At 40.0% G+C, this 14,754-nt stretch overlaps 1 protein-coding gene across 5 annotated transcripts in view; it reads left to right on the top strand.

Moving 5' to 3' along the window:
• Positions 1-7,258: 7,258 nt before the first annotated feature.
• The window catches only part of TUBGCP5 (tubulin gamma complex associated protein 5), a 101,366-nt gene continuing 93,870 nt past the window's right edge, over positions 7,259-14,754 (top strand). For 2 of the 5 annotated variants that reach the window (XM_004758505.3, XM_004758504.3), the window contains exons 1-3: positions 7,483-7,826; positions 10,179-10,232; positions 10,337-10,445. In XM_004758505.3, coding sequence (XP_004758562.1) covers positions 7,681-7,826; positions 10,179-10,232; positions 10,337-10,445 — 309 coding nt within the window. In that variant the 5' untranslated portion in view covers positions 7,483-7,680. Of the gene's footprint in view, positions 7,347-7,481; positions 7,827-10,178; positions 10,233-10,336; positions 10,446-14,754 lie in introns of those variants that run through there. The other 3 variants (XM_004758503.3, XM_045070568.1, XM_013059420.2) reach the window with 3 other exon arrangements.

Genomic DNA, 14,754 nt, shown 5'->3' with positions numbered 1-14,754 from the left:
TTTGGGTTCCCGCACCATCCCATGGCATCCCTACCCAGTGCAACCTACAGGACTCAGAAATGTTTTCCACAGGCACAATGAGTACCCACACTTGACCGTGGTCAGGACACTTTCACAAGGCTCTCTATGCACCGAAGCCAGGCTCGGTCTCCAAAGAGAGCTTAAGAAATGTGTTGTGTAGTACTTCCACAAGATCTCAATAAGTCTGAAGGGCCATCTCAGAGTGTATCTGACCTGTCTGTAGTGCTCCCTTCTCTGGTGAGAGACATGAAAATATGTGGGGGGCTACATGTGGCAAGTAGTCCCACATGGAAACTGCCAGGCCTGGGATCCCCTTTTTGGTTCTCACTGGCTCCCCATCTTTCAGGTGGCACTTAGGAATGTTTTGGGAGTGCCTTATATGACTGCGTCCCATGCAGGGCCACAGCTGGGCCATAGGAACCCAATTAAATCCTCTCTGGCCAGCTTGGATCAATCTGTGTTTGCAAGGGGCACCTGGCAACCATGGCCAGGACCAAGATGCCCTGCTGTGGCCCCCATGTCAGTCACAGGCTCATGTCCACCTCGAGAGAGGACATAGATAATATTTCTGGGGGCAGAACCTAGCCTTCATATGAGGTACCCTCCCTGGACAGCTCTTCCTTGCCCAGCTAGTACCCATATCCTCCCAGAGGGATATCCAGATGCCATCCAATGACCACACAGGACCAGGGCATGATCCTTAGTGCCTTCTCAGACTTGAAGAAGTCAGAGTCTTGGTAGGCTGTCAAGTCTACCTTCTTGGTAGGTTGTTTCCATCTCAGCCACTGGAGGTGGGTTGAGAAACATTCTTGGGAGGCATCTCTTTACTTTATAGGAATAAGATCAAGCAGCTTATTTATTTATTCTAAATTCTCTAAGCTAGGGTAACTGAGACAGAAGATAGAATTAGTGATCTGGAGGACAAACAGATAGAGAGAAAGGATCAGGAGGAAGCCTGGGACAAACAGCTTAGAAGCCACAAAAACAGAATCAGGGAAATAAATGATGCCATGAAACGTTCCAACATCAGAATTATTGGAATCCCTGAAGAGGAGGAGAAAGAAAGAAGTCTAGAAGATATAGTGGAGCAAGTTCCTCATGAAAATTTTCCAATCTTGCGAATGGACCAGCATTCAGGTACTAGAGGCCGAAAGGTCTCCACCCAAGATTATACATTCCAAAAAAAAAAAATCAAGGCACCTGATAGTCAAATTGAGAAATCATAATTGTAGGTATAATCTCTTGAAAGCTGCTAGGACAAAGAGGATCCTTACCTACAGAGGAAAGCCCATCAGAATAACGTCAGACCTGTCCACAGAGACCCGGCAAGCCAGAAAGGGCTGGCAAGATATATTCAGGGCATTAAATGAGAAGAAGATGCAGCCAAGAATACTTTATCCAGCAAGACTGACATCCAAATGGATGGAGAGATAAAGAGTTTCCGAGACCAGCAAGGCTTAAAAGACTACACAACAAGCAAGCCGACACTGCAGGAAATATTAAGGAGGGTTCTATAAAAGAGGAAAAATCCTAAGAATAGCATTGAACAGAAACAAAGAGACAACCTACAGAAAGAAAGACTTCAAAGGTAACACGATGTCAATAAAAACGTATCTATCAGTTATCACTCTCAATGTGAATGGCCTAAATGCGCCCATAAAATGGCACAGGGTTGCAGACTGGATAAAACGACAAGACCCATCCATATGTTGTCTACAAGAGACCAATTTTGAACCTAAAGATACACCCAGACTGAAAATGAAGGGATGGAGAAGCATCTTTCAAGCCAATGGGCCTCAAAAGACAGCTGGGGTAGTGATTCTCATATCAGATAAGTTAGATTTTAAACTAAAGACTATAGTCAGAGATACAGAAGGACACTACATCATTCTGAAGAGGACTATCCACCAAGATGATCTAACAATTGTAAATATCTATGTCCCCAATATGGGAGCAGCCAATTACATAAGAAAACTGTTAATCAAGATAAAGAGTCATATTGATATGAATACACTAATAGTAGGAGATCTTAACACAGCTCTCAGAAATAGATCATTGAAGCAGAAAATCAATAAAGAAACAAGAGCACTGAATGGCACATTGGACCAGGTGGACCACATAAATATATACAGAACATTCCACTCTAAAACAACAGAATACTCATACATACATAGCCATCCAAGCCTCTCTCCAAAAAAGTGAAAAATCCAGAACACATCGGCTGTCTCTACACCTTAAAGAACTAGAGGTTAAACAACAAATCAAACCAACTCCACACATAAGAAGAGAAATAATCAAGATTAGAGCTGAGATCAATGAGGTAGAAACCACAGATACAGTAGAACATATCAATGAAACTAGAAGCTGGTTTTTTGAAAGAATCAATAAGATCGATAAACCATTGGCCACACTAATCCAAAAGAAAAGAGAGAGAAATCCCAAATTCATAAAATTATGAATGAAAAGAGAGGATTACAATGAACACCAAGGAAGTGGACACAATCATCAGAAGTTATTATCAATAGTTATATGCCAATAAGCTAAGTAACCTAGATGAAATGGATGCATTCCTGGAAAACTACAAACTCCCCAAATGGAACCAGGAAGAAATTGGCAACCTGAATAGAACGATATCTAATAACGAGATTGAAGCAGTAATCAAAAACCTCCCCCAAAACAAGAGCCCAGGACCTGACGGATTCCCTGGGGAATTCTACCAAACTTTCAAAGAAGAAATAACACCTATTCTCCTAAAGCTGTTTCAAAAAATTAAAGCAGAAGGAAAACTTCCAGACTCTTTCTATGAATCCAGCATTACCCGATCCCCAAACCAGGCAAAGACCCTACCAAAAAGGAGAATTTCAGGCCAATATCACTGATGAAGATGGATGCTAAGATTCTCAACAAGATCCTAGCAAACAGGATCCAGCAGCACATTAAAAAGATGATCCACCATGACCAGGTGGGATTCATCCCCGGGCTACAAGGGTGGTTCAACATTTGCAAATCAATCAATCTGATAGAACAAATTAATAAGAAAAGAGACAAAAACCACATGGTTCTCTCAATTGATGCAGAAAAAGCATTTGACAAAATCCAGCATCCGTTTCTGATTAAAACGCTTCAAAGTATAGGGATAGAGGGAACATTCCTGAACTTCATCAAATCTATTGATGAAAGACCCACAGAAAATATCATCCTCAATGGGAAAAAGCTTGTAGCCTTTCCATTGAGATCAGGAACAAGATAAGGATGCCCATTCTCACCACTCTTGTTCAACATAGTATTAGAAGTCCTAGCAACAGCAATCAGACAACAAAGAGAAATAAAAGGTATCCAAATTGGCAATGAAGAAGTCAAACTCTTTCTCTTGACAGATGACATGATTCTTAATATGGAAAACCCAAAAGACTCCACCCCCAAACTACTAGAACTCCTACAGCAATTCAGCAACGTGGCAGGATACAAAGTCAATGTACAGAAATCAGTGGCTTTCCTATACACTAACAATGAAAATACAGAAAGGGAAATTAGAGAATTGATTCCATTTACTATAGCACCAAGAACCATAAGATACCTGGGAATAAACTTAACCAAAGAGGTAAAGGATCTGTACTCGAGGAACTACAGAACACTCATGAAAGAAATTGAAGAAGACACAAAAAGATGGAAGATCATTCCATGCTCTTCGATTGGAAGAATAAGCATTGTTAAAATGTCTATACTGCCTAGAGCAATCTATACTTTTAATGCAATTCCGATAAAAATTCCACTGGTATTCTTCAAAGAGCTGGAGGAAATAATCCAAAAATTTGTATGGAATCAGAAGAGACCCCAAATCTCTAAGGAAATGTTGAAAAACAAAAATAAAATGGGGGGCATCACGTTACCTGATTTCAAGCTTTACTACAAAGCTGTGATCACCAAGACAGCATGGTACTGGTATAAAAACAGACACATAGACCAGGGGAACAGAGCAGAGAGCCCAGATATGGAACCTCAACTCTATGGTCAAATAATCTTTGACAAAACAGGAAAAAATATACAGTGGAAAAAAGACAGTCTCTTCAATAAATGGTGCTGGGAAAACTGGGCAGCTATATGTAGAAGAATGAAACTTGACCATTCTCTTACACCGTACACAAAGAAAAACTCAAAATGGTTAAAAAACCTCAACGTGAGACAGGAATCCATCATAATCCTAGAGGAGAACATAGGCAGTAATCTCTTCGATATCAGCCACAGCAACTTCTTTCAAGATATGTCTCCAAAGGCAAAGGAAACAAAAGCGAAAATAAACTTTTGGGACTTCATCAAAATCAAAAGCTTCTGCACAGCCTAGGAAACAGTCAAGAAAAGAAAGAGGCAACCCACGGAATGGGAGAAGATATTTGCAAATGACAGTACAGACAAAAGGTTGATATCCAGGATCTATAATGAACTCCTCAAACTCAACACACACAAAACAGACAATCATATCAAAAAATGGGCAGAAGATATGGACAGACACTTCTCCAATAAAGACATACAAATGGTTATCAGACACATGAAAAAATGTTCATCATCACTAGCCCTCAGGGAGATTCAAATTAAAACCACATTGAGATATCACCTTACACCAGTTAGAATGGCCAAGATTAGCAAGACAGGAAACAACATGTATTGGAGGGGATGTGGAGAAAGGGGAACCCTCTTCCACTGTTGGTGGGAATGCAAGTTGGTGCAGCCTCTTTAGAGAACAGTGCAGAGAATCCTCAAGTAATTAAAAATAGAGCTTCCCTATGACCCTGCAATTGCACTACTGGGTATTTACCCCAAAGATACAAATGTCGTGAAAAGAAGGGCCATTGTACCCCAATGTGTATATCAGCAATGGCCACAGTCGCCAAACTGTGGGAAGAACCAGGATGCCCTTCAAGGGATGAATGGATAAGGAAGATGTGGTCCATATACACTATGGAGTATTATGCCACCATCAGAAAGAATGAATACCCAACTTTTGTAGCAACATGGATGGGACTGGAAGAGATGATGCGGAGTGAAATAAGTCAAGCAGAGAGAGTCAATTATCATATGGTTTCACTTATTTGTGGAGCATAACAAATAACATGGAGGACATAGGGAGTTAGAGAGGAGAAGGGAGTTGGGGGAAATTGGAAAGGGAGATGAACCATGAGAAACTATGGACTCTGAAAAACAATCTGAGGGCTTTGAAGGGCAGGGGGTGTGAGGTCGGGGTACCAGGTGGTGGGTATTAAGGAGGGTTGGATTGCATGTAGCACTGCGTGTGGTACAAATATAATGAATACTGTTATGCTGAAAATAAATAAATAAATTTAAAAAAAGGTTTCTAATTCCCCCTCCAAAGACCAGGCCCAACTCACTTAGTACAGTCAGGCCTGGGGAGTGCACTCTGTCAGCCACAATTCCCATATAAGTCCAGGTCATTGACTCTGTATCCCTAAACTTTTCCAATTTCCCTTCCAGAGGGAGGCACTGCCTCAGGCTAGTCATGGATGAAGAGAAGGGGATTATATCTCCCCCAAATTTTGTAAGTCCCCTTCAGAAGCCAATACAGACTTGGGTGGGCACGCAGTTCTGTGATAGGTATCCCCTGACTGGCATAGTCTCAAATGCAGCATATTTGACAGAAACACCCTTTAAATATTTCTAAGAGCCTTTAAGCAAGCGTGTGGTGGGAAGTGTTGGGACAATATGGACAAGTAGGGCGAGTATGGCTCTTTTGGCTAGGCTGTAGTCATGCAAGCAGCCCAGACTTTGAGTGACTTCCAGAAAATTTATCTAAGTGCCATTCCAGAGGACAGCACTGATCCAGGTCAGCAAGGAAAACGTGGCAGTGTGCTTGACTTGTTTGCTGTCCTATCTTCATCTATACTTCCCAAAATTTCCTTGTCCACTATAGAAGGGATGACCAGCAAGGGCCAGCCTAGAGGTCTACAGAAGGTATCGAGAGTCCTGTGGTATTTTGAATGGGGCTTAGTCATCCAGGGCACCTCTAAAAATTTTTCCAACTCCCTCTTCAGAAAGAAGATACTGACTCAGGCCAACCAGAGAAGTTCAGGAGAGGGGCTCAGTCTTTAAGAGGTCCAAATTACTGGGAGTAACCTGTGGAAAGTTTTCTAAGACTCCCTCCAAAAGCCAGGACCAACTATCTGGACAAAGAAATGGAGACACATGCAAGTGTGTGTACATACTTTGATTTTTAGAGATGTATGGTAAGCGATTATAGATTTGAGGAGTTAAGAAAAATGCAAACTTCTTACACAGATGTGAGAGTTATAAACATAGAGATGATAGGTGAAACTGGAGTAGAAAAGAATCCCCAGGAAAAGAGTAAAAATCCCCTTCCACAGAACCATTTCTAACACTAAGATTCTCTCCTTGTGAGATTTGTGCAATCGCCTGCAGTCCACGTTTTAGGTAGTTGCTATGGTGTCTTGAACGGTACCCCCAAAATTTATATATTGAAATCTTTATGACCAATGTATTAGCAGATTGGGCATTTGGGAGGTGATGAAGTCATAAGGATGGAGCCCTCATGAATGGCACTAGTGCCCTTATAAAAGAGGCCCCAGTTAGCTCTCTTGCCCCTTTTACCACATTGAGGATACATCTAGAAGTCTGCTCCAGGAAGAAGGCCCTCACCAACTCCATGCTGACACATTCATCTTGAATTCCAGCCTCCAAAGCTGTGAGAATTATGAGCCACCCAGTTTGTGGTATTTTGTTTCAAGAGCCCCAAAGAATTGACAGTGGTGTATCAGCTATCCATTACTACAGTAATGCAATATGATAAACCACATGAAAACCCAACAGATCACTAAAAGAAAAAACAGAGGTGTATGTAACAGGTTTCTGGAATGGTTATATACAATATTTAACAAAAAGTCAGTTCAAAGGTTTTAATTATGGACAACAAAGACAATACTCCATCTTTGATCAAGAGAGATTATAAAATCGCCTTTGGCTGGCTCCCAATCGTAGTGGAGCAGCGCTCACTGTCTGCCTCTGCCAGACAATCCTTTTTGCTGACATATGCTGTAGTGTGGACCAGGTCGTGTGACATGAGTAGACAGAGTGAAACTGAGAGATCATTAGAGATCACCACTAGAAGGAGAAACTAAAGCTGGGATAAGAATGGTCACGGGATCTGAAAGGCAGATGATCACGGGATCTGTAATAACTAACTGGTCACGGGATCTGTAATAACTGGTCACGGGATCTGAAAGGCAGATGCTAATAGGTGCACTGAATGAAAACTAACTGGCTTCTCTCGACATATCGCAAGTTAAACCACAACCAAGGTTTGCCAGAGATGATCAATTATTTTATTATTGTTATTATTATTATTAACCTAACGGCTAATTCTTTAAGCACGCTATTATTATTATTATCATCATCATTATTATTATTAATCTAACGGCTCTTTCAACACGCTCCTAAAGATACCGGGATGAAGCTGGAAAACGCCAACGGGAACCGCCAGCAAGGACCAGCGTGCACACTCAACGCCTCAGGAGCGCGAACTCTCGCGACAGCTTCCGGAGCCTCTCGGAGTCGCAAAGCACCGGGAGCGTGAACTCTCGCGAGAACGGGCACAACACTGCCGAGGTGCTTTGCCGTGGGAGTTCCGGCAATATGTCGCGGTCTACAGCGTCTTGGGGCCAACTGGACCCGCAGCAGGAGCGCGACGTTCGCGAGCTCATTCGCCATGTGGCGGGCCTTCAGGATGAGGCGGACCCTAACTTCCAGCTCGCCCTGCACTTTGCTTGGTCCAACTTCAGGTGCGGGCGCGGCTCCCGGGCCGAGGCTAGGGACAGGAAGGGATCAAGCAGTATCCTGGGCGCGCGGCCGGGTTTCCCCACCCCCAGCAAAGCTTTCGCGGGCCCTGCTGCTCCCGTAGCAGCCTGGTGCCCTAATGCCCCCTGGATCTCTTTCGGTGTGACACAAGCATACTGAAAGAGGAGGTTGTGGGTTGTCGAGGTCCTTATCCTTAGAAGCGCGCTTCTGGAGAACGGGTCTGTGTTTGTCTGTTCCTTGCTCCACCGACGCGCTTAGCACGATACACTGCAGATCATTTTTTGAATGGATTGGTAAGTGAAATTTTAGAGCAGAATAATGGTTACACTCTACTTAACACTGTATTCTTACTGATACCCTATCTCTTCTTGGGCCACTCCAGATTTCTCTTATCTTCGTCTTTTTTTCTTTTTCAGAAACACACAGCCTAATACACTGGATAACTTATATGTTGTTTACTGTTGGTCTCCTTCACCGCTACCTCTAGCTAGAATCTAAGTTCCTCGAGGTTAGGGATCTTGGTCTGTTTTGTTCATTTCTTATCCCAACACGTAGAGTAGTTCCTGGCACATAGTCCTAAGCCACCCAATAATACAACTTCTGATAGAGTTTCTCGTGTAATTTTTCAAGATTTATCTGGTTTAGATATTTAGGTGAAGTTAGAGCTCTTATTTTTATTTATGGAAGTTGTCTACTGTCATCATTACCTTTAATGGAAGTATGTCTAAAAGAATGTTCAGTGTTAATATTCTGCCTGTTTAATTTCAGTAGAAATCTTTTCTTTTTTTAAATAAAGATTTCATTTATTTATTTGTCAGAGAGAGCACAAGTAGGGGGAGCAGCAGGCAGAGGGGGAAGCAGGCTCCCCCCAGCATGGAGCACAATGGGGAGGAATTTCATCCCAGAACACTGAGATCATGGCCTGAGCTGAAGGCAGGTGCTCAACTGAGTGAGCCATCTAGGCGTCACTTACAGTAGAAATCTTGAATAATAAACAGTTTTTCAGTATCTGTAATCTTGAATATCAGCCTTAACAGTCATACATACAGCACCTACTTGGTTTATAATGAGAACAATTAGTCTAAAAGCTCACCAAGTTTCTGAAATAATAAGCTCAATTCTTAAGTGTAACCTATAACTGTCTGGATAGGTCATATAAGATGGAAATTTAAGTGCTATATCCCAAATAATTTCTCTTTTAATTAATTTCTCAATGGCATTAAGTAGATGGACATGATTTCAGACTTGGGAGAGACATTAGAATTTACTATCTCCTTTTACACATTGAGAAACTAAAGATAAAAAAAAAGAAAATAATAGGTTGAAGTGGTGTTCTACTCAGCCATTTACTGTGAAAGAATTAAGTATACTATTTAGTATGTAAATTATTTTAAATACAGATTGTTGTCTTTGATACTAAAAAAATGGAAAAGAAGAGTTGGTTGAACTATATTACAATTTTATAATGCTTTAATCCATCAGAAAAATGAACTATTCATGTTTGGTTTTATTTTTTTAAATTGTGGCCATGTTCTAGGCCCTAGAAATTCTGATAAGTGAGATCCAGCTTCTATCCTAAAGGAAAACAGAGACAAAAGTTAATTACATACGATGTATAATAGGAGTTTTTAACCTGAGAGCCTGAAGATAGAATTCGGGTGTTATGAATTTGGATAAGAAAAAAATTAACACTAACCTCTAACTAAAAAATAGCATTTTCTTAAATTATGAATGAAAGTAACAAGCGATACTGGTTTACCTATGACTGTGTCAACTGTACAAATCACATAGTTCACATCACAAAGTTGTGGCAGATATTTCTAAATATTTTTTACTACTACTTTAATGATAGTTATGGATCTACTGCTAGATCTTGTTATTTAATGCTTTTATAAATATGTATCTTACTATATCAGCAAACTTTAAAAAATATTTCACAACTATATTTCAGTATACTTGGTTTTCTTTGTATCTCATTTTCTGATTTAAAAACATTATTCTGAGAAGGGATCCCTAAACTTCTGTGGGCTTCACTATGGCATAAAAAGATTAGGAACCCCTGCTATAGAATGTGCTGTGCTAGTCTTATATGCAGGGCATTAGGGGAAGATAAGGAAATCAGAGGACAAAGGAGGCTAAAGATGACATGTGCTTGAGCAGTCTCTAAGACCACTGAGTGGCTGTTTGCCTAGATGGTAGAGGTAATAGGAGGAGAGGGGCACTCCTGGAAGTAATATTGCTGAATATAGTATATCTGTAGGGATATGTAGGGCTCTGTGACTAGTCCACTTAGGTATATGACAAGATTCATATAAGAATTGCATTTTATCTTTTAGATTTCATCGTTTCTTGGATGTTAATAGCCACAAAGTGGAAAAGACAATAGAAGGGTAAGTTAGTTTCATATGTATATTTAGGAATATATGTATTTACTTGTAGATCTTTTTATTAATGTAAGCTTTTAACTATTGGTTTATTTTTGAATATATTTTAGAATTTATGAAAAATTCATCATTCATTCTGATCTCAGCAAAGCTGCTAGTTGGAAGAGATTAACTGAAGAATTTCTAAATGCATCACTTCTGAGCATAAAGGAAACAAGGGTATGCATAGATTGTGACATCTATGTATTGTACTGTTTCAAATCTATTATCATCACCTTTTTTCTGTTAACTATTTAAACATTCATTATGTTTTACAATTATCTACTAATTGGAGCAGAACCTTCTGGAAATTGACTTAAGCATTGTCATCAAACCCAGGGCTGAAAAAGCATGTTTTTGTTTAATTCTCTCCTTAGCTGAACCTTCTTGGAAATTGAGATCAGAGATCAGCACAAATAATAGTACCATCTGGCTGTCTTAAAACTTTTAAATGGCTTTTCAGCACTTGGTAATAATAACTACTTATGTAATGCTAACCAAATGCCATGTACTGTCCTAAGCACATTCATGTTCAGTTTTGGGTCTCTAAGATCACCCTTAGACGTGATGATTCAGTAGAAGGATTCACAGAACTTTAAAAATGCTGCTATCCTCATTGTTAGGTTTTTTTTTTTATAGTAAAAGGATATGAATTTTAAAATAATCAAAGGGACAAGATACATAGAATAAAGTTCAGAAGAAACCAGGTATAAGCTTCCAGGTGTGCCTTCCCCATAGAGTTGCATGAGGATGTACTTAATTCTCCCAGTGATAACATATGACAACATGTGCAAAGTGTGCAAACCAAGGAAGTTCATCTGAGCCTCGGTGTCTAGTATCTTGGTTGGGGGTCATTCACATGGATGTACAGTGCACATGTGGCTGACCATAGCTTTTCGATCTCCAGGCCCCAGAGGTCAGGCATAAGAAAATACGTTCATGTAAGTCACATTGTTAGCCTAAGCTAACTAGTCAAATTGATACTGCATGGCCCAAAGCTTCTGGCATACAGAAACATTCTTCTCTGGAGGATATTTCAAGAGCTCAGAGGTTATCTCTCAGGAGCTAGTCAAGGGCCAGTCTTAACGACCTTTGAGATGTTCAGAGTTTGGGCAACTCAGGCATCCTGAGTAAACCCTTTACTGTACACATGTATTAACTCATCCTCACAATAAATATTTTTAAGTATTCTATAATCGTTAGGGTTTCCCTTTGTACTGTGGGAAGTGGTAAAGAAGAGAGCTTCCTTCTTCATAAGGAAGAGAGCTTTAGATAATTTTTGAAACTGTCAATTTAGGGAAATGCTATAAAAATACTTCTGGAAAAGAGAGCTGCATAGAGCTCTGAACCCATGCCTTAAAGATTAGAAATACACCTCTGTGTATTATTCCTGCAAGGACCACTTTTAAAGAGAAGGTAAATCTTTTTTAGATCTTTTCTTGATTTATTTTATATAGCTCCTTGGGTAGACTTTAGACTTTAGGATTTACTAATTTAAACCCTATGACACCATAATATTAATTTTTAAAAAATGGCAGGTCACCTGGGTGGCTCAGTCGATTAGGCATCCAACTTTTTTTTTTTTTTAATGTTCAGTTGACTACTGTGTAGTACATAATTAGTTTTGATGTAGTGTTCATTGATTCATTAGTTTAAGTATAACATGCAGTGCTCATCACAGCACATGCCCTCCTTAATACCCATCACCCTGTTATCCCCTCCTGCAACCCTGCTCCCCTCTGAAAACCGTGGATTGTTTCTTGGGCTCATAGTCTCTCATGATTCATCTCCCTCTCTGATTTATCCCCTTTTGGATTTTCCTCCCTTCCTCTATGGCCCTCTGTGCTATTGCTTATGTTCCATGTAAGAATGAAACCATATGGTAATTGTCTTTCTCAGCTTGACTTAACTTCATTTAACATAATCCTCCAGTTCCATCCATGTTGATGCAAATGATAGATATTCATAATTTCTAATGGCTAAGTAGTATTCTATTGTTTTATGTACCACATCTTCTTTATCCATTCATCTGTTAAAGGGCATCTCGGCTCCTTCAACAGTTTGGCTATTGTGGACATTGTTGCTATGAACATTGGGGTGCAGGTGCCCCTTCTTTTCACTACATCTGTATCTTTAGGGTAAGTACCTACTAGTTCAACTAGTGGGTCATAGGGTAACTCTATTTGTAACATTTTGGGGAACCACCATACTGTTTTCCAGAGTGGATGTACCAGCTTGCACTCCCACCAGCAGTGTAAAAGGGTTCCCCTTTCTCCACATCCCTCACCAACAGTTTGTATCCTGTTTTGTTAATTTTTTCCATTCTAACTGTTGTAAGGTGGTATCTCATTGTGGTTTTGATTTGTATTTGCCTGATGGCTAGTGATGTTGAAAATCTCTTCATGTGTCTGTATAGCCATTCATATGTCTTCTTTTGGAGAAGTGTCTGTTCATGTCTTCTGCCCTTTTTTGACTGGGTTATTTATTTTTGAGTGTGAGTTTGAAAAGTTCATTATAGATCTTGGATATGAGCCCTTTATGTGTAATGTGATTTGCCAATATCTTCTCCCATTCCATGGGCTGCCTCTTAGTTTTGTTGAGTGTTTCCTTTGCTGGGCAGAAGCTTTTTTCTTGGTGAAGTCCCAGCAGTTCATTTTTGCTTTTGTTTCCCTTGCCTTTGGAGACATGTCTTGGAAAAAGTTACTGTGGCCGATGTCAAAGAGGTAACTGCCAGTGTTCTGTAGGATTTTGATGGATTCCTGTCTCACATTGAAGTCTTTAATCTATTTAGAGTTGATCTTTGTATATGGTGTGAGGCAGTGGTCCAATTTTATTCTTCTGTGTGTAGCTGTCCAATTTCCCCAGTACCATTTATTGAAGAGACTGTCTTTTTTCCATTGGATATTTTATCCTGATTTATCAAAGATTAGTTGACCATAGAGTTGAGGGTCCATATCTGGAGGCTCTGTTCTGTTCCCTTGGTCTGTGTGTGTTTTTGTGCCAATACCATTCTGTCTTTGTGATCACAGCTTTGTAATATAGTTTGAAGTCAGGCAATGTGATGCCCCCAGGTGTGGTTTTCTTTTTCATCTTTCCCTTGGTGATTCGGCATCTTTTTTGGTTTCATACAAACATTAGGCTTGTTTATTCCAGCTCTTTGAAAAATGCCAATGGTATTTTAATAGGGATGGCATTGGAAGTATAAATTGCTTTGGGGAGGATAGATATTTTCACAAAGTTTATTCTTCCAATCCATGAGAATGGAATATTTTTCCATCATTTTGTGTCTTCCTCAATTTCTTTCATCAATGTTCAGTATTTCTAGGGTACTGGCCCATATACAGAAACCTTTCTGACTTGCCATGTGTCTGTGGACAGGTCTGACATTATTCTGACATTCCTTCCTCTGTACATAAGGAATCTCTTCCCCCTAACTGTGCTTAGGGCGGCTTCCTTGGTTCCAAGATTTGTGAGTTTTGGTATTACATGCGGGGGCATTGGTCTGTTCTTCCCAGTCTTAGGACACAAATGCTTCTTTCCTTCCCCAAATTAGGGAAGTTCTCAGCTACAATTTGCTCCAATATATCTTCTAGTCCTCTTTCTCTCTTCACCCCCACCCCCAGGGATCGCCAAAATTGTGACATTGGAACGTTTAATGGCGTCATTGATTTCTCTAAGTCTGTTCTCATGGATTTTAAGCTGTTGGTTCCAGACCTCCTCCTGTTCCTTCCTATCAGTTTATCTTCTAGATCACTAATTTGTTCTTCTGCCTCATTTACCCTAGCAACTAGAGTATCTATTATAGACTCTTTCTCATTCATAGCATTTTTAAGTTCGGCCTGATTAGCTGTCATTTCTGCCCTTGAGATTCTGTGTTGCCATCAGTGGTTTTCTCAATGCTATCGTCTTAATAATTGTTACCATGAAGGCTATTTCAAACATCCTGCTTATATCCATATCCATTAGGTCTGCAGGAAAGGCCATTGTGTCTGTTTCTTTTTTTTCCTTTCTTTTCTTTTTTTTGTTTGTCATTCTGTTGAGTGGTGGTTGAGGGGATATATGGAGTTGAAAATATCAACTACAATCCAGGCAAGGAGCACCCTGGGAAAATGTAGAGCAATCAGAAGCCTATCCAAAAAAACCCAGCCAAAATGAACTCAAGAATAAGATTTATAAAGTTCAAAAAAAGTGGGGGGGATGGTGAGGTGAAGGGGGCTATAATCTCTCAGTTGAGGTAGGGTGTTTCAGTTCTTCCTGGGTGTATTTTTGTTCTCTTTGTTAGAGAGCACTACTTCCCAGAGTTACAGGGAGATTAAAAAAGGTAGTACTGAATAGGGAAAAAAGGACTACATGGAAGCTTATATCCCTATATATAAAAAAAGAAAAAAAAAAGTATGGGTGTGAAAAAGTACAAGTTAAAAATTACTATGAAGTATGTTGTATTAAACATCTAGTTGGAATGATAAGTAGGTAAAAAGAAAAAAAAACA

This window comes from Mustela putorius, unplaced genomic scaffold, assembly GCF_011764305.1.
Source record: "Mustela putorius furo isolate JIRA1106 unplaced genomic scaffold, ASM1176430v1.1 tig00003972_pilon_pilon_pilon, whole genome shotgun sequence".
NCBI classification, from domain to species: domain Eukaryota; kingdom Metazoa; phylum Chordata; class Mammalia; order Carnivora; family Mustelidae; genus Mustela; species Mustela putorius.
This window is presented reverse-complemented; position numbering and strand designations above follow the sequence as displayed.